Below are 24712 nucleotides of genomic sequence, written 5' to 3'. Positions count from 1 at the left end.
TAGCCCCAACCGATTTGTCTTGTCACGTTTTCACGTTTGTCCAACCTATAATGTGAGAGTTGCTTCTTTGAGTTTTCTTTTTTTTTGTGGGAGCTTCCGAGTACATGTAAAATTTACTTAATGAAAGTCGTATGTTTTTCTCCTACTAATCTGTTTTATGTCAGTTTAATTCTTAGGCCCAGACATAGACCCCACGAGGGTAGAGGAGAAGTTTTACGTCCTCTACATGCTCTCTCTCCCATCCATCCCCCCACGACACAATATTGGTCTGACAAGTCTCCTTCAAGCGCTGGGCCCTGCTCTCTAGAGCCATGTGACAAGTGGGGGGCCCTTATCCTGTCCAGGGCAACTTTGATGTATCTTAAAGTCACAATGCTTTTTAAAAGGCATAAGAATATATACCTTACCACTTATGTAAATTTATATGTGTACAAAACAAAAATCCCAACTCTACAAAAAGTACATATGATCAAAGGATAAAAATAAGCAAATCAGAAAACTTGCATACGTAAGGAGAGAAATAGCAGCAGGGCTTGGGAACAAAGGGAATAAAGAAATCCTTCACTCAGTTTTACAATCTTTGAGGACAGGGATCAAGCAAGTCGTTTTAAAACAGCAACTCAATGAGCAAAAGAATGAGACTGTGCCAGAGCAACGTTTCATTCTGCCCAACTCCACACGAAGCAGCAGGTCCAATGAGGCCCAAACTGTCCTTGAAAGAGAGGGCCTGATGGCGCCTGGTTTGGGCAGGTGGATGGGGGTGGCTGCAAATCTCGGTACGTCATGTGTCGTCATCTTTGCTTGCTTTCTTGTGTCAGGTTAGAGGAAATAGAAGGAGCACGGTAGTCTTGCTCATGTGCAGTGAATTAGCTCAGAAGGTATCACTCTGTCACTTGGCGTTAGCACAGTTGATTCGTGTTATCCCTTGTTTGCTTAGGGATTGAGCACACATTTTAAAAACTTGCTCTTTAGTTTCATTTAGAATATAAATTCTATGGAAATTTTTATCTGTTTTGTTCGCTGTTCTATCTCCAATACCTAGAAAAGTACCTGAAATACAGTAGAGACTCAACATTTGTGGACAGAGATTTGCCTAATTAACAAGACAAATTTAAAATGTGTTGCAATATCCAATATTTCCCCTAGATGGCGACATTCAACATGAAATAGGAATTTCATTCCTTTCAATTTAAAGTCATTTTCTAAAAATTTGAATTGAAGAATGCATTTTTTTAAATATTGAAGTTTTGCTTTAGAATGAGGTCAGAAACAGGTGTGTTCTTTTTTGCCACAAAATCAAGATCCTGGTAAATTGCTACATTTTACAGAAAAAGTTACAAATATGATATAACTGAACATTTACCCAAAATGGGGCCCTGTGGCTTAGCCGGTCAAAGCGCCTGTCTAGTAAACAGGAGATCCTGGGTTCGAATCCCAGCGGGGCCTACTTTGTTTGGTTTTGTATTTTCAATAGTGTTCTTGCCATTAAATAAGTTGGAGCTGCACTGAGGAATTTATAGAGCTGGTTAGCCCTGTATGTATTGAATTGTTATTCCAACTCTGGAGGGTAACTGCATCACAATATAGGGGATTGGCATGAAGGGAACAATGTATAAGTTTCTGCAGTTGGGTTTCAAAGGCAAGGAAAGTAAAATCAAAAATAAAAGAATGGGACTGCGTGAAACTAAAAAGCTTCTATCACAGCAAATAAAACTATCAACAAAACAAAAAGGCAACCAACTGAACTGGAGGTATTGCAAACAATACCTACAATAAGGACCTAATAGCCAAAATATATAAAGAACTCATACAACTCAAAAACAAGAAAAAGCAATCTGATTTTAAAAATGGGTATGTGGAGGGCCGAGGATCTGAACAGACCCTTCTCTCAAGAAGACATACAAATGGCCAACAGGTAGACCAAAAAATGCTCAACATCACTCACTAGTCATTAGGGAAATGTAAATCAAAACCACAATGAGGTTATCACCTCACGTCCATTAAAATGGCAGTCATCAACAAGACAAGAAATAACAAGTGTTGGAGAGGCTGTGGAGAAAAAGGAACCCTCATATACTGTTGGTGGGAATGTAAATTAGTGCAGCCGCTATGGAAAACAGTATAGAGGGTCCTCAAAAAATTAATAATACAATTACCATATGACCCAGCAATCCCTCTTCTGGATATCTACCTGAAAAAAATTGAAAACATTTTTTCGTAAAGACATATGCACCCCTATGTTCATTGCAGCTTTATTCACAAAAGCCAAGACATGAAAACAATCAAAATGTCCTTTCATGGATGACTGGATATAGAAGATGTGGTATATATATACAACGGAATGTTACCCAGCCATAAAAAAAAAAAAAAAGCTGAAATACTGTCATTTGGAACACCATGGATGGATCTTGAGAGTATCAAGCTAAGCGAAATCAGTCAGACAGAAAAGGACAAGAACCATATAACTTCACTCACATGTGGGATATAAAACAGAAAGCAACAAACAAAACAAATCCTTCACTCAATTTTACAGTCTTTGAGGACGGGGATCAAGCAAGTCGTTTTAACCCAGAAAAAACAAACTCTGAAATACTGAAATATTTCAAATTCTGAAATAATACAAAAAAACAAACTCATAGACACAGACAACAGTTTAGTGGTTACCAGAAGGTAACGGGGGAAGGTAGAAGAGGGTGAAAAGGGACCAAATATATGGTGGCAGAGGGAGACTAGACTTTGGGTGGTGAGCACACAATGCAATAAATAAATGATTCATTATAGAATTGTACACTTCAAACATATAATGTATTAACCAATGTCACCCTAATAAATTTAATTTAAAATTTAAATTTAAATATAATTTAATTTAAAATAAAATGAGTTTGCTGATGATTGGTAAGAATAGGATATGAATTGAACAAAAATCACCTTGCAGTAACATTTTAAATTCTGTCTTGGAAGTTCAGCCTCGCAGCTTTTAAACAACATTTTTGGCTCTTAAAAAATGAAAACTCAACTGAGCAAATTTAAAGTTCTAACTGGCTTTATTGTACAATTCATGAATCAGACAGCATCCCATCTAATAAACAGAAAGGTGCTCCAAATTATGCAAAATGGAAGATTTTATAGGTAGAATGAAGGTGGGACAAGAAAATTAAAAGAGTGGGTTATTTCAGGCAAGGTCACCTTCTCTTAGGAAAAGTCAAGGGCTTTTAGGCAGATGACCTCATTAGTGCCAACCAGGAAATTCCAGTCCTGGGAGAGGCTGAAACTGCAGATAGGTTAGGAGTTGTTGGGGATTAGCACGAGCGATTCATGCGGGGCCTGTTGTTCCTTTTTAACATAGCTAACTGATGGAGTTTGGTTGTCAGTATCAGGCAAAGAATTAATAAGGTATGACATCTGGTTTGGAGTTCGACACATTTTTATTTTTGAGGACAAGTGAGAAGGCACTGGTGAAATTTGGACTCTGGCCACTTTGGTTTTGTGCAACCCTAGGAAGTGTCATATTTGTGCATCGCTGGAGTCTACTAAGTGAAAGGGGAGAAAATGGAGCTCAGTGACATTTTGAGGAAATAAATCACAAATAGATGTTCACTTTCTTGAATTGTGACATTGTGGTTCGTAAACTAAGATGTACACTGCATAGCACTGGCCTACATATTGGGCTTTTCCATTTTAGCTAAAGACACTTCAAGGGTTATGATTGGAGTTCCATGAGAGTCATTGCATTTTCACTTTAGTGAATGTAGTCCTGCATTATGCCAGAAATCCTTTTTATACTTCACAGTAAACTTGACTTCATGTTCCTCATTTTTTTCCATAGCACTTACTTCTCTCCCATCTACTGCCAAAGAAATGTAAGCAAAAAGATGGTCATGAAAGGTTGCAGATTATGCCACCCCACAATATGCCACTTTAGCATAAGGATTATTGTTAGCTGAAGGCAAGTGAGAAGAAGCAGATACAAAAAAGTTCTCTGCCCTCCACCTATTTGCTTAAAGGCAGACAAAAATTTACAAAGAGGCCCCTTGTTTCCTTCCTACCAGGAAGGACAAAGGTTAGTCCCTAGAGACAACCGAAATTCCTTGTTAGTGGCATTATTCTTGCATATATATATATTATACATATATATAATCACTCTTCACTTTTGAAAATTATGAGCAATTAGTTACAACCACTTCGAATCATTTGTCATCTACATGTAGTTATTTCATTGTACTTTGACGCAGTTAGCTAGTCAGATGCGGGAAGGACAGTCTGAAAGCGTCACAGGAAAAGCCGGCGGGCACAGCTGCTTCTGGGCCAGTGTGGGGACAGTCCCAGAGAGCAGTTTCCAGGCTCTCCCTCTCACGTAGAAAGGTGCTGGCTCAGGTAGTAGATGGCCGTCAGCTGTGGCTAGTTGGCCGTCAGCTGTAACCAGTGAGCCATTAGCCACTGATAGAACTGCCGTGGCTGAGCTAGGGGTGGGTTGGTTGGCAGAGAAGCGGACGGCGGGTTGCGGATCGCGCGGCTCCTGCTTCCTGTGTCTCCAGCCCAGCCACCAGCGAGAATATAGTGGTGTGACCCCCCATCTGTGGCTCCGTGGGTGTTCCTTTCATGTCCTGCGTTGTGTTGCGGGGAGCGGGAGCAGAGACCCCGCATGACAGCCAGGCTCCTGACCGCATGGCCCCGCATCCTTCCGGTTTTCAGCTCGGTGAGTGCGCTACTTCATACACAACCTCGCGGCAGGTGCCTTTTCTTAATTTCTCAAACGTTCGCGACGCTGCCTCGCTCCCGGGAAGGACCCGGCACCCAGCCAGCAGGGGGGCCCTGCTTTCCCGGCGTCCCAGGAGCGCCCACTGTGTCGCAGGAGGACTCATTACTTACGTCATTGTGTGGTCTGTGTCGTTAATGTCATTTGCATGGTGTCCCCAGGCTTCTAAACCAGAGAAGTTGCGGGAGGGACAGTGGCGCGCGAGGACAGCGGCCGGTGTGGGGCCGCAGCGGCCCCGACGTCCGAAACGAGCAGGACGCCGCGCTCGTCCAGAGGCTCCGGCCCTCCCGTCCTCACCGCGCACCAGCTTTCGTCTTTCAAATCTCCACTCGCCAGGGAAACGGGCACGTGTCACTGCGGGCCTGGGCTCTGCGAGAGCGGCCGGAAGACCCTGAACCCCGTCCTGCGAGGCCGCGGGGACCAAGGCTGCGACCGTCGCGCCGTAAGGACAGTGCCCGCAGCAGCGAGCGGCACTTCCTCCGCGAGTCTAGAGGCGGCGTCACAGTTGCCTCCAGTTTTCACAGGGACGCGAGGACCCCCCGTCCCCTGTCCCGGCTCCCACAGAGCTCCCCACCCTAACTCGCCCACGCTATTTCTTTTAGAGAAAAGAACACGGACAAATCAAATCGCCGGGCGGTGGTGACCTGAGAGCTCTTCGGGGGTGAGCCGTTCCCACGGGTGACGATGGCCAAGGCGGAAAAAAAAGAGAGGCACAGCTGCAAGTGGCCCGTACGGGGATCGAACCCGCGACCTTGGCGTTATTAGCACCACGCTCTAACCAACTGAGCTAACCGGCCGCCTGGGCCAGGCCTGCACATTTCTCATAGTCGTGTCCGAACAAAGTCAGTGCGCTTTCTTTTACGAAACATTAAGTAAGAAATGTTCTCTTTACCATAAAGAAAAACCCCCGCTGCCGGCACGGATGAATGTGCGTCTTCCGAGGACACGTGGTCTCTCTCACACTGACCGAGAAGACACGAGTATACGTCCCCGCACCCGCGGACCAGAACCCGCCCCGGGTCCGGGCGCCTTAGGACGTCGGGGTCCAGAGCCGCAGTGCCGGTGTCCGACACGTGGGGGCGCCCCGATGCGGCGGGGTCCGCGGCGCGGGAAGACCGTTTGCACGGCCTCGGGAGACTGTGACCCTGTCTGGTTCCAAAGAACCCGGACCCCAACACCCCCACCCCCACCGCAAGCCCGGAGCAGGGCAGCTCGGGGGCAGGGCGGTTGTCTGAAAATTGTTCCAATGTGGAAACCACTACACTCACTAGACTATAAACTCTGGCGAACGGGCAGAGACCTTGGTTGAACCTCTAGAAGAAAAAAGTCTTGAAATTGGATAATAGTGATGGTTGCACAACTCTGTGAATATATACTACAAACCACAGAACTGTACACTTTTACAGGGTGACTTTATGGTATGTGAATTGTATCTTAATTATTAAAAATCAAAGAAGCAGTGCAAGAAACATTTGACCAATAGTTTATTCACTAATTTTGCTCCACTGGGCAGGGCTCGCTTCTGTCCTTGAGCCTCGGTCCTGGAGGAAAAAGGACGTCAAACTGGAGAAACTGAGTCAAGACAGATACGGCTGTGGACAGACGGAATCACAGCGTCCCCCTGAGGCGCTGGGTTGGGTGATTCAGCCCCGACCTCCCCACGCAGCCCCGAGCTCTCCAAGAGCAGGCGGCCTCCCTCCAAAGACAGACACTAAGACACTTCATGTTGCGAGGGACCCGGACAGAGGTTAAACCTGCCGGAGGAGGCCGTGGTATTGAGGCCCGCAGGGAAGCGGCACTCGGGGCGGCGATCTCTCCAGCTGTCCCGGGGACTCCAACAAGCCGGACCGAGGGGAAGAGCGCGGGCAGAAAATCTGGTGACGCCGGGAGAAAGAACACAAACAAGCAAACGAAACCTTCATTTGTGGATAAACAGAAGTTTACTGACGCTGGAAAATGCACTGGAAGGGATGCTGGGAATTAAAACAATGAACCCGCGCGTGTCCAGGCCTCATTTGATCCGCGGTCGGTTGGGCTCAATTAAAAGGAGGGGAGGAGAGAAGAATAATCCAAAGGATTTGGAGCTTCCTAAAGTAAATGCTTCTCAGATTTTATCGCCCAGGAGAAATCGCTGGGAAAGAATATTGAACCCCATTTTCTGGGCCTCACCCCTAGAGATTCCATTGGTTCTGGGGTGCAGCACAAATGTTCATGGAGGCCATGCACGTGCTGTCCTGCACACCACTCAGTAAGTGGCGTTGGACAGGTTCCTTGTAGGGTTTGTTACGCGATTTTCACAGCTAACACCAGCGGGGAGCTCCCACAGTGAAGGAAAAATAGGATGTCCACAGAGATGAAACTCACACCTTCAGCGTTATTCTGCTTTCCACTAGGCTTTAATCAAGCAAGCCTACCTTTTCTACTCTCAAGATTTTTGTTTCTCTCCTTTATAATTGTGTGAATTTTGTCGAATACAGATAGCTACATAATTAACAGGTTTCTAGAGCAGCTCCCCGTGAACTACATTTTCTGCCACAATTTGGAGGAGAATCTTCCTATATCTTGAAACTGAAGGAGAGATTCTGTAGCTCTAAATTCTTTAAAGGTGACTTTCAAATAAATTCTGTTTTCAGCCGCACTTTCACTCTAAATGTGTAAATAAATCCCTGCAGACAATTTCTTAAGTTTTGTGGTAGGTTTCCGTAAGATAAATTATATGTTTATTCAGCTTTCCCCAATCCTGGATTAAAACAAAACTTTCCTTGTGTATCACTCTAGTCTGTTGTCCATTTGGTTTTCAAATTTTTGCTGCTACTCTTTACTTTCCTAGTCTTGTCCTTTTGTGTTTATGCCTTAACAACACCCCCTTTCTTTTTTTGTTAGTGGGTTGTTGGGTAGGGAGATATCAAGTGAATATCTTTACTATGTAAACTAGACTATGTAAAGTAGTCATTGTAAGTAGATCTGTCTTTGACTTACTATAATTTCTCATCATGCTGGACACCCAGAGCATTAGTAAAATAATGTAGCAGGCAATGAACAGGATGAGTCATTTACATTCCGATTAAAATTCTAGATGCTTGCTTCCACCCAAAACATAACCTTCTGTGAACCCACGAGAGAACAGAGGTCTTAGAGCAACCAGATAGGTTGAAATCTAAAGAGAAACAGGTACTTCCAAGTAGTCAAGTATGCCAGAGGACAATGGAATGACATTTTAAAGTGCTGAGAGACCAATTAAAAAAAACAAAACAACTATTAACCCAGAATTATTTACCAAGAAAAAAAATATTTTCCAAAAATGAAGACAAATTAAGGATATTTTCAAACAAAAACTGAAGAGTAGATTACTAGCAGACCTGCATAATAGAAAATGTTATAAAAGTTCTTCAGGAAGAAGGAAAATGAGGCCAGAGATATATGAAGGAATTAATATCTACAGAAGTGATTACAATGTAGATACAAATAAGCAATTTTTCCCAATTTTAATCATTCTAAAAATAATTGATTTCATAAAGCAAAAGTAGTTTGCTGTAATGCTGTACTGTCATAGAGTACACGGAAACAGAATGTATGACAGTAACACAAAATATGGGAGGGAATATACTGTTACAAGCTTCTCACATTACACAGGAAGCAGTGTAATATTATTTGAAGTTAGACTGATTAATTGTAGCTGCATAAAAAATTCTAGGGAAAACAGTTAAGATTTTTTTAAAGACATAAATATAAGACAATACTGGAGATAAAATTAAATCGTGAAAAATGTATTTCAAAGACGGGAAGAAAGATAAAAGATAAAAGAAAGGAACGAAACTAAGGGAACACATGAAAAACCGCTAACAAGATGGTAGATTTTAATACAATTATGTCAGTAATTGTATTTTATGTAAATTATCTAAATCCATCAATTATAGACAGGTGTCAGATTGGGAAAAGGAAACGAAGGCCCAACACCTGATAAGACCAACCTACCGGGAGTGGGGTTCGAACCCACGCGGACTTACGTCCATTGGATCTTAAGTCCAACGCCTTAACCACTCGGCCATCCCGGTTCCAGTCCTTGGGGTCTACTCTTAGATCTTACAGGGTTAGAATTAATTAGAATTGCTAGTCCTGGGAGATTATGAACAATAAACTTGTGAGGTTATTTGCCCCTTAGGCAACAGAAGAGACTCTTCACTACTCTACATCCCCTGGGTAGGCAAAACAAAGTGAGCCCAACCTGCCCTGGAAAGATGGCTCTTCGGTGATGCCCACTGTCCACAAAGGCGGCGGCTCTAGGAGGTAGTTCCGGAAGCAGCGCCAAGTCATGTTCATGCCAGGGGCGGAGAGGTTATCAGAGGGAGTACTGTCTTTTAGAGAAGTGCTCAGCAAGGAAAACTGAGGACCACTCACCAATACATAAAGGTACGTGTGGGCGGTCAGTGTACGGCTCTTGAAAAATTCATCGTAAAACACTGGCCCTCTTCATTCACTTACACAAAAGCCGAGAGGTCTTGGGATCGAAAGGGGAAATGTCAAGCTCGTCTTGAAACAGTCGACGCCCCCACGGATCATATTCAGATGAAGGCTAAATTCCGTACTGTGCAGGGTCTGCCTTTAGCTCCCCGCTCCAGCACGAGTGAGCCCAGCGGAGGGAACTTCCACCAGCAAAAGGCAGGAGCAAAGTCACGCCCTGGGCTGCGTGGTAGTGCGGGCTCTTTGTGCGCCATTCGCCCCCGGTCCTTGTGGGCTCCCACGCAGGACTGTCCTCTCCGTTCCACCGCCCTGCAAGCACCTCACGTCTGTGTGTTTGTTGTTGGTTTGTTCGCTTGCTTTTTTCCCAACTCGGTCACATCAGTCCCCCTCCCAAGTATTTCCTGAGCTTTGAGACGCGCGGGGTGAGAAACCCTGTGGCTTTTACAGCTGTCAGTCGTTGTCGCTAAATCACCAAGTGCAAACAGCATTGCCACCAGCTCCCCTTCCCTCCTTCCAGTTTGTCAGTTCCTAGGGCTTCGGGTACCTCCAGCCACCTGAACGGGACTGGGTTCTAACAGTTTCTTTAGACTGAACATGACACCAGATTGCTGAGAAAAGTGAACGCACGCGTGCGTTAATGTCATAGCCGTTTTATCTCGCTGATTCGATCTCAAGACACAAAGGGCGGCTGGAGACTGCGGCGGAGACACCGGCCTTCTCCTCCGCGGTCCCCAATATGTGATCGGGTCATGCTCTGCCGCCGCAGAGGAAGCCAGCCTGTGACCTCCGAAGGCCACAAGCCTCTCCCGTCACTAGTTGCTCACGGCGACTTTGGGGACAAGCACCTTTTCTCTGCTGGGCGTCTTGTGGGGTTCAGTCTTAGAACCTTAGGACAGTGGAAATGGGGTGGATAACAAAGCAGAGTCAAGTGAGCCACAAAGGTCATCTTCCTGCTCTGAGACTTACGGGACATCAGCCACGAGTGTTCACGTACCACAGCTGCGCCATGAACCGCACAGAACTCGGACGTCTGCCGCCCTGTCCCCCACGCCCGCCCCAGCCCTCCGCCTTGTCGCCAGTGGGCGAGCTCCTGGTGGGTAATTCCAGTCATGGAGAGATGGAGACCAGGGAAACGAGTTCAGGACACACCAAGACATTTCTTGAAATGAAATGTGCCAGGAGCCTGAGCTCCCCCGCCCGGTGCTTGTACCGTCGCTGGGACTCTGGACGCAGCACGCGCGGTGTCGTCAGCTCAGGTGTCATCGATTGCAAACAAACAGATCGGAAAGTGTGGAGGGAAAACAGCATTTCTACAGAAAAATAGCCTGAAGGAAAGGAGCCTCGAGATTAATTTAAACTAATCTAGAATGTAGGCCAAACCCCCAACGTGCCAGTTTCCGTAGTGTAGTGGTTATCACGTTCGCCTAACACGCGAAAGGTCCCCGGTTCGAAACCGGGCGGAAACAATTTGCCTTTTCCCATAAATTCTGAATTTTGTTCCAGATATTTTTTATCTGAATCTGCTTATATCTCCCACCAAGTTTCAAATCTTCGCACTTCCTCTGCAGTCCCACACTTTAAATTACAAGAATTATATAACAAGACCTAACCCTGCTCAACAGCTCACCAGGTAATCTTGTACCCTGTCCACTGGGGTAGAGAAGATGCTGCCACCGCAGCTTCTGTCCTTAGGAGGCGGTGTCCCCATCCGCCCTGGGCAGGGCAGACAGTGAAGAGCCCTGGGACAGGATGTGGCTGATGCGCAGAGGACCGAGAAGCCACTGAAACTGCACAGAGCGAGCCCAGTAGGCTGAGGTGGCAGAATGGAGGGGACACAGCCCGTGGAGCCTTGTGAGGCCATCTAAAAAAGACAGGAGGAAAGAAAGAAAAAGTTTTCAATCAATTCAATCGACCATTGGTAATCTTTTGTGAACATACTTTTGCAAGACAACTAATTACTGCCAGCTTCTGCGTCCTAAAAGTCGGCCAATCAGAGGTGGACTCACTCCAATGAACCAGCTTTGAGTGCCAACCACACATCTCTCGCAAATAAGCGCGCGGCCACTGTCCGGTCAGCCCGCTCAGCCTCTGAAAGTCCTGGACTCCCTGAGCCCCCCAGACATCAGCCCTGGGCTCCCTGGAAAGGACCGTGCTTCCCAGTATCGCTGTCTCCTTAAATGAGCTCTGCCTTTGCTTTCGTCGCCCTTTCAAAATGCCCCTTTGCCAAATCTGAAACGACAAGATTTCATTTATTTTGCTGGGATTTTATTATATTTGTCACTCACTAGTCTTTCACTTGTGAAATCCTTTTCTCTGCTGTGTATTCTATACCGTACTGTGACCTTTACAAGCACATTGTTTTGTCATATGGTCATTTTGGTAATTTGGTGTATTAATCAGATTCGCAAACAAAATCCCAAGTTCTAAAAACACACTTAGATTCGCTCCACAAATATTTACCCAATGCTGACCTTGTGCTGAGAACTGTCCTTGGTCCTGAAGGTTCAGAAGGGAAAACTGTATCCTCGTGGACAGAAATTCTGGTGGAAGCCTACTGATAGTTAAAGGAGGGGGGAAGGAGGGAGGGATGGAGGGAGGGAGGGAGGGAGGGAGGGAGCGAGAGAGAGACAGACACAGAGACAGACACAGAGACAGACACAGAGACAGAGAGAATATGCATTGAGTCCGATGGTGATGAGTTTAACAATAAGTGTCCACCTCAGTAGTGCTGAAAACGCAATGCAGAGAACGAGGAGACAGCCAGGTAGATGAAGCACTAACGGCCACACGGAGACTCGGGACAAGGAAACTGTGGATCTCAGGTGATCGGCGGTCACCAGACTCGCCTCACTTCTAGTGCCACTGCTACTTCCCACCCTCATTTTCTTTACTAAAATTTTTCTTTGAAGGCTTTATGCCACTTTTTCCACAAATCGTTTTATATATACTTTTCCCGCCTTTGAAGAGGAGGACAAAGAAGGTAGGTGTCACTGCTGAGGATTAAGAAATGAAATCAATATTTAATCGAGAAAAAGAGAATTTCTTGTGACCAGTAGGGGGATTGAACATGCAACCTTGGCGTTATTAGCACCAGGTTCTAACCAACTGAGCTAATCAGCCATCTTCTAGAGCCTCTTTTTTTAAAAAAAACAAATGAATAAAAAGTTCGCTGACGTTCTTATGTTTGTTTAAATCGAAAGGAAATCTCCCTCGCCTGTTTCCAAAGCCGACCTCCTGGCCTAGCTCATTTTAAGGAAGACCAGGTAAAGTTTCTCCGAGCTTCTCTTCACATAACCATTTCCCTTTCTGCGCTCCAGTGAAAAGGAAAACAAAAAGTGAGCTTCCCCTCTCCGTGGCAAACAGGACTTAGCGACGCGGGGGAGAAAGCACAGAAAAAAGTGGTGAGATTTGTGGATCAGATGAGTTGGGAGACTGAGGAGAAGCACAAAGGGGAGGGACTGGAAAATAGACGGGTGAAACTGGGGGACAAAGAAAGAAACAGAGAAGACAGATGGGGGCCTAAGGAAGAAAGGGAAGGAGAGACTGAGTGGGGGTAACTGAGGGACAGAAGATGTGCAGAGGGGCGGGCAGACTGGTATCAGCGGGTCAGGGGGCGTCCTGAGGTCGAGAGGGGCAGACTGAAGGACAGGGAGGGGAGACTGAGGCATAGTGGAAGGGAGGGGAGAAAATGAGGAGCAGAGAGAAGAAATTGGACCGGGTGCGGCCTCAGCTGGCCTCTGTACACAGACTCCGCGTCCCTGCCCCTGTGAGCCTCAGCGGCTCCTACAGACGCTTGACCTGGCAGGAGCGAAGCTCTGAAAGGAAACCTGAGCTCCTGGTGAAAGCCTATAAATCTGAAATCCAGCCCTGGGGACGGGATGGAAGAGCCTAGCGCCCTGCACAGAGGACTGGACATAATGGCTGTGGGGCCTGCCCTGTGGCTGGGCCCTCTGCTCCTCTTTTCCCTCTGGGAGGACTCAGCTCCAGGTGGGAGGAGCCTGAGGGTCAGGTAGGGGCTCCTGGGGGGCACTGCCTGACTCCTTCTTTTTCCTGTCCCACAGTTTCCCTTCTTAGGCGCCTAGGAGAGCACATTCGGCAGCTTCAGGAGAGCTCTGTCCTGGGCCTGAGTCTGGGCCAAGAGGCTGCAGCCCTTCCAAAAGAGGGGTGGCTGGAGCAGCCACTGGATCCCTTCAACACATCTGACAGACGGTCCTTCCTACAGGTGAGGCCACTTCCTACAGGAGAGTGGGAGTCCACTGCCTACCCTGCCCTCTCATGTCCCTGTTCTGTCCTTCAGCCTCTGCATTCTTCCCATCTCTCCACCTCTGCACCCCTCAGTGTCACCGTGTGCTTGCTGTCAGTATCCCTTATGGCCTTCAGTCCAGCCCCCCCTTCTTAGATTTACCTTCAATCCCCTATTCTCTTATCTCTTTCCTCAGCCTCCCACTTTTTTTGTCCCTCAGGTCCTGCCCTTCAGGCTTTCCTTCTGTCATTCTCTCTCTCTCTCTCTCTCTCTCTCTCTCTCTCTCTCTCTCTCTCTCTCTCTCCCTCAGATCCCCTTTTCACTGTCCTTGAGATTAAACACTAAACCCACCACCAGGTCTCAATGTGTAGCAGAGATTTGGAACTAGCGTTGGCTCACACCTGGCACTTGAAGATATCTATTGAATGAATGAACAAATTTGCCATTTTCACACCGACTCTGCAGAGTCTCCAAAGGTCATCCCCCCAGGCCCAATTCCTAAATCCACTGCATTTATTACTTATTCTACAATGATTAGCAAGTGCCTACAATGATTAGCAAGGGCTCGCCACTATCCTTGACCCTGGGGATATAAGGGAGAAAAGGTTGGCAAAAATATCTGCCCTTGTAGATCTTACATTTTAAGGAGACAAACAGGAGAGAAATGAACACATACATAAACAAGTCTATCTCAGATAGAAAGCAGAAAGAAAGACCCATTAGGGAGGGAGACTGGAACAAACAAGGAATAAAGAACACGTCAGAACTCTCATGATCCCATTTCTTCTTCCTCACCGAATTTTTCAGCGGTATTGGGTAAATGACCAGCATTGGGCCAGCCGGGATGGACCTGTGTTCCTACATGTGGGCGGCGAGGGCAGCCTTGGGCCTGGCTCAGTGATGAGAGGTAAGAAGCAAGGATGGGAAAGATAGCCAGGAAGGGGGGCTGCGTGCTGCCGTGCTGGGAGACCACGGGGCGGCAAGGGCTTCCATCCACCTGTACCCCTCTTCATACTCTTCACAGGGCACCCTGCAGCCCTGGCCCCAGCCTGGGGAGCCCTGGTGATAGGCCTGGAACACAGGTTTTATGGCCTGAGTGTACCTGCTGGCGGCCTGGACAGGGCCCAGCTCCGCTTCTTGTCCAGCCGCCATGCGTGAGTGGGGACGGGAAAGTGTTTAGGGTCATGGGACTAACAGTGTCTGTGTCTTGAGTCTGTGAGTCTGTGTCTCCCTCCCTTCACTGCTCGAAGTTGGCCTTGAATCTCTGGTTCACGTTTTCTTCTGTCTTATTCTTTCTGTCTCCATCTCTGGATCTCTGTCCCTCCCTCTTTCTTTCTCCTACACTGTATTCTGCTGTCTTGTCTCACACTATGGCGACTGGTCCAGACCACCAAGTCTCTTACCTGGATGTCACAGCCTCCTCACTGTTCTGTTTCTGCCCTTGGCCCCATCAGTCTATTCTCCAGATGAAGTCAGAGTGCTTGTTGGAGCATAAACCAGATCAAATCCCTCACGTCTCTCATTTCATTCAGAGTACAGTCAACGCTTGGCAGTGGCCCTGAGGTCGGACTGGCTCTGGTTCCCACTTAACTCTCTGCCCTCCACTTTCTCACTCTGACTGCGCTCCAGCTGCACGGACATCCTTGCTGTTCTCCAGCCTTAGAGGCACACTGCTGCCTTGAGCCTCTGAACCCTTCCTTCTGCACGGAGTGGGCTCCCCCCAGATATTTGCATGACTCCCTCCCTCACCCCCTTCCATGCATTCTGCTCCTGTTGACAACCCCACTGTTTCTTCCCTTTCACCTGCTTATTCTCCACAGCACTTGTCTCTTCCTCTCCTTGGTGTCTCTGTACCTGTCTGTGATCCTCTTTCCCTTTCTCTCTCTCACTCTAGTCTCCATCTCTCTGTGTCTCCATCTGTATCTTTTTGCCTCTCTGTTACTCCCTGTCTCTCAATCTTTTCACTACCTAAACCGGTTTCTAACTGCAGTTTGATGGCACTGACTGCAAACCGTTTCTGAAAGGTTGGGGAAGAAATAAAGCACTTTGGATAGGAAAGAGGATGTTAGACTTATCCCAGCATCTGTTTTTCTAATTGTCTCCCCCTCCGCCCACACTCTAACCTATCCAGCCTAGGACCCCTCCTCTTCCTGAGTAGCTCTTCTGGACTGCCCCCCACCTCTCCTATATTAGTCAGGATTCCGCCTAAAGTGCCTTGGGGATTTTTCCTCTCCCACCTAATCTGGAAGGGACGGCGGGTGGAGGCTTCCCAGAGGGCTTCCCCTGGCCCAGGCACACATGCGGAAATGGATGTGGTGATGGAGTCCTCAGGAAGAGCTCGGAAAGAAAGGGCCCTGGCTTCTGACCACACTCCCCGTGCACGTCTCCGGGTGTCTGCCTGCACAGAGGGGGGACCTTCAGAGATTCCAGCGGTGACCAACCAGACTTCCCTTGACCCCAGGCTGGCCGATGTGGTCTCCGCCCGCCTCACGCTCTCCCGCTTCCTCAACGTCTCCTCCTCCAGCCCTTGGGTCTGCTTCGGAGGCTCTTATGCCGGATCCCTGGCCGCCTGGGCCCGGCTGAAGGTCCCGGGACTCCTGGGCGGGGTGGAGGGTGGGAGGTTTGATCTCGGGGTCCCTATCTCGGGTGATTGGAACACCCTCTCCCCACACCCTCCTCCCCAAGAGCTTTCCACGGCTGTCTTTACAAGGGTCCGGTGTACAGAGGGAGGGACTGGCCTACGAGTGAGTGGCGCAGGGTAGAAGGTCAGGGGTCCCAGCCCTCGGCCCCAACTGACGACTTCTGCTCCCCAGTTCCCGCATCTCATCTTCGCGGCGGTGGCCTCCTCCGCCCCGGTGCGGGCGGTGCTGGATTTCTCCGTGTACAACGAGGTAAGGGAGGAGGGCGGGGTCCGGAGAAAGCAGCATCTCTCAGCGCCTGATGCGCCTCTTCTCCTGCCGTCGGACCGCAGGTGGTGTCCAGGAGCCTCACAAGCGCGGCGATCGGCGGGTCCTGGGAGGTAGGAGTGGGGCCAATCTGGTGGGGCTGGGGAGCAGAGAAGACCTTCAAGTTGCAGCCAAAGGAAAGGGCGCAACCTACAAGGTGGCCGGGTCCGGGGAGGTGGGAACCCAGAGAGAAGGACGGATGCCGGAAGAGCGCTGGAACTGAGGCTGGGTCCCAGCATCCGAGAGGAGGTGCCCGACGGGGGCGGGGCTTAGGAGGCGGGGCCTGAGGAGGGACGACCCTATCCGAGGGGAGAATCAGAGTGGGGCGGGGCCTGGGGGACGACCCAGAGACGGAGCGGAGGTGGGCGGAGCCTATTTCAGGCCTGGTTCGACCCCCGGCGAGGCTCGGGCTTGGGGGGGTGGGGAGCCCAGGAGGACGCTGGTTGTGGAAGGGGCAGGTCGGGCCCAGGCCCTGGTCTCTCTTTCTGCCCGCAGTGCCGGGCGGCGGCGTCCACAGCCTTCGCGGAGGTGGAGAGGCGGCTGCGCGCCGGCGGAGCGGCCCGCGCGGCGCTGAGGGCGGAGCTGGGCGCGTGCGCGTCCTTGGGCCGCGCGGAGGACCAGGCGGAGCTGCTGGGGGCGCTGCAGGCTGTAGTGGGAGGCGCAGTGCAGTACGACGGGCAGGCGGGGACGCCGCTGAACGTGCGACAGCTCTGTGCACTCCTCCAGGGCGGGGGCAATGGCAGCCGCCCCACGCCCTACGGCGGGCTGCGTCGGGCGGTGCAGGTGAGCTCCCCTGAGCTGGCGGGAGCGCGGGCAGACCGGGACCACTGCCCCGCCTCCGCTGTCCGATCTTGGGCAGCCTAAACCCTTTCTGAGCTTGTTTCCTGTCTGCCAAATGAGGATGACACCCTACCGGGCTCCTGGGAGGTGAAATGAAGGAAGGCGTGCGATGCGCTCCCCAGCGAGCCTGGCACACACCGTGCAAAATTAGAGGTTTTGCTATCTATTTTGCCTGTCTTGTTCTGTCCTTTTCCTGGGATCTGCAACTGTGTATGGCACATAGCAAGGACTTCCTGAGTATTTGTAGAATGAATGGAAACATGTAGGTAGCCTTGAGGACAGAGTTCTGGAGTCCCGGACCTCCATCTTGGGAATCCACAGTTGCAATCCAGCTGTCACTTTTACAGCGCCATCAGCATCAAGTGCTGTGCAAAGTACTTCACGTATATTATTTCACTGAATTCTCCCAATAGTTCCAGGACATACCGACTATTATTGTCCCCATTTACAGATGAAGAAACTGAGGTCCAAAATATCACTTTCCCAAGGTCTCTCAGGTAATAAGGTTCCAGTCATTTAGTACCTTAATCTCTAACCCACGCAGACCCAGCACCCACCCCCTCCGACCACTGACTCCCAGGAGAACTCAGGAATTTCCTCTTCTGACTTCTGACCTTTGACTTGTAGGGACCTATGCCTCCAGGCCCTGGCTTGCTGAGGGGAAGGGAAGAATTTATGAATGTGTGTATGTACAAATGTATGTATGTATACTGTCCTCTAGGTTGTCTTACACAGACTCGGCCAGAGGTGTTTAAGCTTCTCCCGAGCAGAGACAGTGGCACAGCTGAGGGTCACAGAACCCCAGATGTCCGGCGTGGGTGACCGGCAGTGGTTATACCAGACATGTACTGAGTTCGGCTTCTGTGAGTGACTGGCCCAACCCTCACCCCTGTTAACATGAAAATAAAAAGGCTCTTAAGAGTGAGAGGCAACAAGCATTGACTTGAGATTAATAAAAATAGCTATTTGGGAAGCAGTGATTTAGGCAGGAGCCCAAATAGTGTTCCCATGCAGAGACAAAGGCAGTGGGTATTTATGAGAGGGGGAAGGGGAACAATTCCATCTAGAAGGAAAGCATTGCTATTGGTGCAGATAAGCTAACATGCGATGCTAACTCCAAACAGTGTTTTTAATTTTCAGTCCAGTAGCCATCAGTCCAGTAGTCATTTTATCTGCTTTCTAGTTATCTTTGCAAACAGTTCTTTGGGGCACAGTGTTGCTTTAGGCCCAGTTTGAAGGTTATCTTGCCCTTTTTTAACATCCCAAAGGTGGAAACGTAAGACGTGCAAGGCAGTTCCTCTGGGACAGCAACCTCATCTCTGTTGATATTATTTTTACATTTTCCCCCATTTTGATTAAGATCTTTCCCTGAAAGCATCGCTGATGAATCATTGGAAAGCAGCACTGATGGGTTATTAAAGCATCGTTTCAGGTGGCTCATCTTGGGTATGTCAAAACTGTGCTAGTCCCTCGTCACCAGGAAGGCTCAGCCCTTGGTGTGGCATGTTCCACATACGAAGGACAGTGTTTTCCTAGGGATTTTAGGCCACATCTGAGCAATAAGAGCAGCAGCACAGAGGAAGGCTATTCCGTCATGTTTCCTTCAGGGCAAACACCTGTAGTTTCTGGAGGTTTCTCGTATGAAGTTTCCTGGGCCTCACTGATCATCTCAAAGCGTTGAGTAACCATTATCAGAGTGGTGTCTTTATAACACCGAGCTGTGTAAAACAAAGATTTATGACAGCAAAAACTTCTATAATAACAAACAAAATGTCAAGTCCACTGTGAAGAATAAATCTGAACCAGGAGGAAATAACTGAGGGCAGTTAGCTGCAGATATTAAAGAGCCACGAGGTGTCAGTGGGCAGTATATGCAATCATTTGGTTTGTGTCCAGATGTTATCTAGTTTCATCTTTAATTTACCAGAGATGTTCTATCCAAGTACACCAGGAGGTATTAACAACAGAACAAACCCTACCTTGCTCAGCTAGGATATGGTCAAGAGTAATTCTATTGTCAGATAAAAGTCACATAAGGAAATGTAAAGTGTTTTCCTGGTTGGCTATTGCTATGGAATCATGGTAATAGCTGCCCAAGGAAAAAGTATTCTTTCATATCTGGTACCATGATTGGAGGTGACACCCCCAGGCATTAAACATCCTTGACTGTGTGTGTAACTAGTTGTACATTTGGACCTGTGAAGTAGGTTGAAAGATGATGCCCAGGGCTGACTTATCTTACCAGTCAGAAGTAGGGGGGAAAGAAAACAGTAACTATCATAGTGAGTGCTTGGCCTCTCATATTTTTTTGTGAGATGTGTAGGAACTAAAGTAAGGGGGAAAAGGAAAAAAGGAAACATGAAGGTGTAAGGTTACACAGGCCTGGTCTGGAATCTTGGGTTAGCTGTCCACAACAGATGCTGTCTGCTTCACTTCCTAGGAGTTTTTATTTTAAATCGTCTGTTGGTTGAGCAGTCCAGTTAGGTGTAAGAGCTTTCTTTAAACTGGGAAACATGAATATCCTATTTTTCACATAGCCATTTTACTTTATCCTTATGAATTTCCCATCCCAGTCCTGATCATCGGGGCCATCGCTGTCTGGGCTGGGGAGTGTGTCTCTCACAGGGAGGGTCCAGAGCTGTCTTGATCATCACTGGGGAGAGCTCTGTAAATGATTATTGAAGGAGAGTGGGGGTTGGGTTTATACTCCACATTTATAGGTATCTTCCTCCACAGATGTCACCTGTGAGGACCCTAAATGCCCTTTCTCTCAGCTCCCAGCACTGCCCTCCCAGCTAGAGCTTTGTGAGCAGGTGTTTGGGCTCTCAACCTCATCCATAGCCCTGGCTGTGGCCCAGACGAACTCCTACTATGGTGGCCAGAGCCCAGGCGCCACCCAAGTGCTGTTTGTTAATGGTGAGCATGCCATCAGAACCTGGAGCCTAAGTCTCCACCTCGCCATGGTTCAGTACAACATTCTCTCCTTTCTTTTCAGGTGACACAGACCCCTGGCATGTGCTAAGTGTAACCCAGGCCTTGGGACCCTCAGTGTCAGCCCTTCTCATCTCTGGTGCCTCCCACTGCATGGATATGGCACCTGAGAGGCCCTCAGACTCCCCCAGCCTACGCCTAGGGCGCCAGGTAAGAGAGCAAAAGCTCTGGGTGATTTGCATTGTCATTTGCATGCTAATTTGCATGTCCCTGCCTTCTACTAGTGCTTGGGTGTGACTTTCAGAGCTCTCCCTACCTCTTCACAGAGCATCTTCCAGCAGCTGCACACCTGGCTCAGGCTGGCAAAGGAGAGCCCGGGCAGGGGTGGGGTCTGAGCCCCACACCCTGGCCACTGCCTGCAAAGCCACCTCAGTCTTGGACGCATTCACTCACTGCACGGGAGAAAGCAGCTGGTGTTCACAGAGGAAATTCCCACGAATTGGGATTCAGCACCTGTCCTACTTGTCGGACTTGTGACTGCAAACATCCTCACTCCCAAAGAAAAGTGCTCCGTTACAGACAAAGGGGTCTGCAAATAAAAGTGGATGATTATTTTCTCTGTGAATGCTGGTATTTTAATATCAAAGAAAGGTCGCTCTTCATGCTGGTGCCCTCCCTCTCATCAGGTCCCTGTTCATGCTCTGCTCCACTCTGCTCATCTCTGCTGTGCTCTGCTCTGCTCAGCTCTTCTCTGCTCTGCTCAGCTCTGCTCTGCTCCGGTCCGGGGCTGGCCTCCTTCCAGTGTCCCTGATCCGTCTGCTTCTCACCCTTTCTCTCACTGTGCCCCCTCCCCCGGTCTCTTACTTTCTGTCCCATCCCTGTCTCTATTTGTCCCTCAGTCTCCTGTTTCTCCAAATACCTGTGTTCCTGTCCCTCTGTGTTTCCGTCTGCTTCTCTGTTTATTTCTCTGCCCCATCTCTCTCTCAATGTCTCTCTACACTGCTCCTCTCTCGCTTGATCTTCCCTTGATTGTCTGCAGTGCTCTGTTTCTGTCTCTCATTTCTGGTCTCTGTGTCATCTTAGGCACTTTCTCTGTCATTCTCTAAGTCTGCCTCTACTTCCCTCTCTCTCAGACTTCCTTTGTCCTTCTTCTCAATCCCTCTGTCTCCCCTAGGCTCTCTCTGTTCTTGTCTCACGCTGCCCTTCTTTGCTCTCTCCCTTAGTTCCCAGGCCCTGCCTACCCCATCCAGGAGAGAGAAGAATGTGGAGGGGTAGTTTGCAGGCTCTTCCTCACTGCCTCTGTTTATCTTCCTGTCACTTAATCTTTTTCCTTCTTTCTCTGTCTCTCTTTTAGTCTTCCGTACAAACCTGTCACACACCATCTTTTCCCACAATTAACTTGATCTAGATTTGATAAATCATGCATAGGAGCAAATAAAGAAGTGACAATGAGCAAGAAACTCATGCCCAAATTGAAATACAATATAGTCATCAGGCAGAAATCAAGAAAAATGTTTTTCCTTCCACCGTAAAGAAAATGCAAAACCATAACCAGAGACAAGTGTACATTCTATTCATTGGAAGATATAATGCTGGTCCATTGGAAAGTAACAGTAAATTTGTCACCTCTTCCCCATCAAGAAGGGTGGGAAATTGGCCTCTCTTTTAAAATGAGTTAGAGGTATAGGTTTTCCAAAAAAAAAAAAAAAAAAGACAGGAAGATAAAATGCTTAGCAATTCATAAAAACTAGGTGAAGGGTCTCAGTGCATTTTAGGAGTGGACAAACTGGGAGGGGCATCTGTAAATAAATTGACTTTCTCCACCATGTCTTCTACCTGAGACCTAGGAGAAAACTGAGTGTCACAGAAACAACCATGGCTGAGGACAGCCTCAATCTACCAAGCTCTGGGACACGGGCCAGCACGCACCCATGGTGCCACCCCACTAGTCGATTTGTGCCACGAGCCAATGTATGTGGCATCAGCTGCCTCACATTTCCTTGTATAGAGAAATTGTGGTCTGTTTAGGAAATAGAATCCTACTTAGCAATAAGAAGAATAAACTATGAATCATTGTACATGTAATGACCCAAGTTTCTGAGTGGGAGAAGTTATTGCAATACAAAGAATTCATAGTGGGGAGGGGGTCCTTCTATTGCTCAATAAGAGACAGACAGACAAGCCGGAAGAAAATGTGAAAAAGAAGATGAGTTTCCAAGATTGAAAAAGATCTTCCATTGGTCAAGGACATTTCATTTGCCGCTTAACCCTGGGAAGGGACTCAAGGACCAACAATTTTGAGAGAAACATATTAACAAGAGTCTGAACGTGTTTCTCCATATTTACCCAGTGATTCCACTTCTAAGCTTCAACCCTTTGAAAACACAGATGTAGATACAGATTTTTCATACAGAGATATTCGTCTCAGCATTATTAAGAAAAATAATTAGGATGTCTCAACTATAGTCTTCCGTTCAATGTAGTAAATATTTGTGAGCTAATGTGTTGGCTGCTGTGAACACAGGACAGACATGCAGCATATGGTCCCTAAGTGTCCTCCCTTCGGTGAAATATATGCAACTTTCAGAATTATATTTTCAAAGAGTATTTGTTGTAGTGGGAAGATTTGCTAATGTACATATGATATTAAATAAAAAGTAGTATGTTAAAATCTGTATAGTATACTCTATGTGAAATATAATTATTTCAATAAATCCTTTCCAGGTGCCTTCAGCTGAGTGGACCACGCCTGCCCACTCCAAGCCTAGCAAAGTATTTTTCATTTTTTATCATGTTGACTATGTAGGACATGACACATGTGTCACAGGTAGAGATGAGCTGACCAGAAGCCAATGGTGAACGGACTCCTAATATGGTCCCCAGGAACCTTCCTCCCTCCTGATATCCATGCCCTTGTGTGGTCTCTTGACCTGGGTTGAACTTTATTCTAGCAGGTAGAGTACGACAGAGCTGATAGGAGGTACGTAACTACATGCACGTGACTATGTGACTAAGTTACATGTGTGGCATCACCCATTTATTTTTTTGGAGTAAACAGCTTGGATATTTAGAGTCAAACAGACCTGGGTTAGAGTTCTAACCTTGGTGATTTGCTATGTGAGGGAGAAGTAGCAGACTTTGGAGCCGTTAGGTTTTAGATCCTGAGTCTTTCCTTACTCACTGGGTAGGCTTGGGTTTCTGCTTCCAAATTGATAACAGTAATTCCAATATCATGGACTTATTTATACAATTTACTTTTATTTTATCAATCAGTTTAAGATGTCTTACTTTTCCAATTTGGCCCTTTCCAACGTATCCATAAAACAGGAGATAGCTGTACTGGGGAGTGGGGGAGTCATTCTCGCCTTTTGTTTTGTTGGGTTTTTTCCTCCATCAGGATGGTAAGAAGTGCTGAGGAGTAGGTCACAGCTCATTCACAGGCCTCACACTGGTTGTCGAGCAGAGGTCAGCCCAGGAATCTGCCCTTCTTTGCTCTCTCCCTTAGTTCCCAGGCCCTGCCTACCGCATCCAGGAGAGAAAAGAATGTGGAGGGGTAGTTTGCAGGTACACATTAAAAGAAAAGTGAGGTGTGGGCTTTGGTTCCCTAACTGAGGGTTTCTGGCTCCTGCTGGAGGGATTGTGATCTCTGGTGTAGAGAGAAGTAGCAAGGTTGCACCACCTGTCTGTCCCTCTGCTGGCCCTACTTCTTCCTGAGAAGTCATCCTTTAAATTCAGAAAACTTGAAAATTGGCATTCAGCCATAAAGTGCGGCTACTTGTCTCGTCTAATTAGCCAGGTCCCAAAAACCTTTGCACAGGGAAGTCAGGCTCCAACAACAGAGCAAGTCACTGCTCGTCCAAACTCAACCTAAAGCACACTGCACATCACATTAGACCCCGTGAAGAGGCCGGTCTCTACGTGCACGCTGCAGTTCTGAATGACAAGCGGCAAACAGCAAAGGCTCACCTGCCTGCTCCGACCTGCAGGGACACTGGCCAGCAGCTTCCCTTTTCTGGAAGGAGGTGTGACCTCTGGGTCTGACAGGCTGAGTCTTCACTCACCCACCTCTTAGGAGCTGAATTGGCAGAGAGAACAATGAGGCTGGAACACTTGGTAACTCTTGGTAAACTCTTGGTAAAAGATCAGAACAACTTGATCAGGAAAGTGGTACAGCACAGGCGGCACACATGGATGCCCTCAGGGTTGACCGTTGGTCCTCAAGGAAAAGCTGGGCTCCAGGGAAAATTACATCAAAGCGCCTTCAAGAAGTCACCAAGGAGCACAGCAGCAAGAATGAGGACTCAGCATTCCCAGGGCCACAAAGGGGAACCACTTCTCAGAGCCATAAATCTAAGACTTAGAATCTAGTCCTCCTCCCAAAGACGCAGCAGGGCGCGCGGCACCTGCTGCCTTCCTGGCAGGTCTGTTCCCAGGGGACAAGCAGGAGGCAGAGTCCTGACTGAGCTCACACCTGAGGCAGAGAGCAAGTTATAGAGGTTCCACCCAGTTTCTTTCTACCATCACCTCTGGACACCC

The 24712-nt window shown here is 48.0% G+C and overlaps 2 protein-coding genes across 2 annotated transcripts in view; both read left to right on the top strand.

Moving 5' to 3' along the window:
- Positions 1-24712, top strand: part of LOC308510680 (histone H1.3-like) — a gene marked incomplete at both ends in the record, with an annotated part of 269863 nt that overhangs the window by 163713 nt on the left and 81438 nt on the right. The gene's annotated exons all lie outside the window — the stretch shown is intronic.
- On the top strand, positions 13096-22791 carry PRSS16 (serine protease 16; the record flags this gene model as incomplete). The annotated part of the gene is made up of 12 exons (XM_081025759.1): positions 13096-13204; positions 13279-13439; positions 14268-14367; positions 14485-14614; positions 15922-16045; positions 16274-16351; positions 16432-16479; positions 16901-17188; positions 17967-18108; positions 19982-20161; positions 20241-20386; positions 20503-22791. The coding sequence occupies 12 exons, from the start codon at positions 13096-13098 to the stop codon at positions 20569-20571; spliced, it is 1575 nt and encodes a 524-aa protein (XP_080881885.1). The 3' UTR covers positions 20572-22791.

The sequence above is a fragment of the Rhinolophus hipposideros genome, assembly GCF_964194185.1.
Source record: "Rhinolophus hipposideros genome assembly, chromosome: 19".
Lineage (NCBI taxonomy): Eukaryota > Metazoa > Chordata > Mammalia > Chiroptera > Rhinolophidae > Rhinolophus > Rhinolophus hipposideros.
The sequence above is the reverse complement of the archived record's forward strand: the minus strand, read 5'-3'. Positions and strand labels throughout refer to the sequence as shown.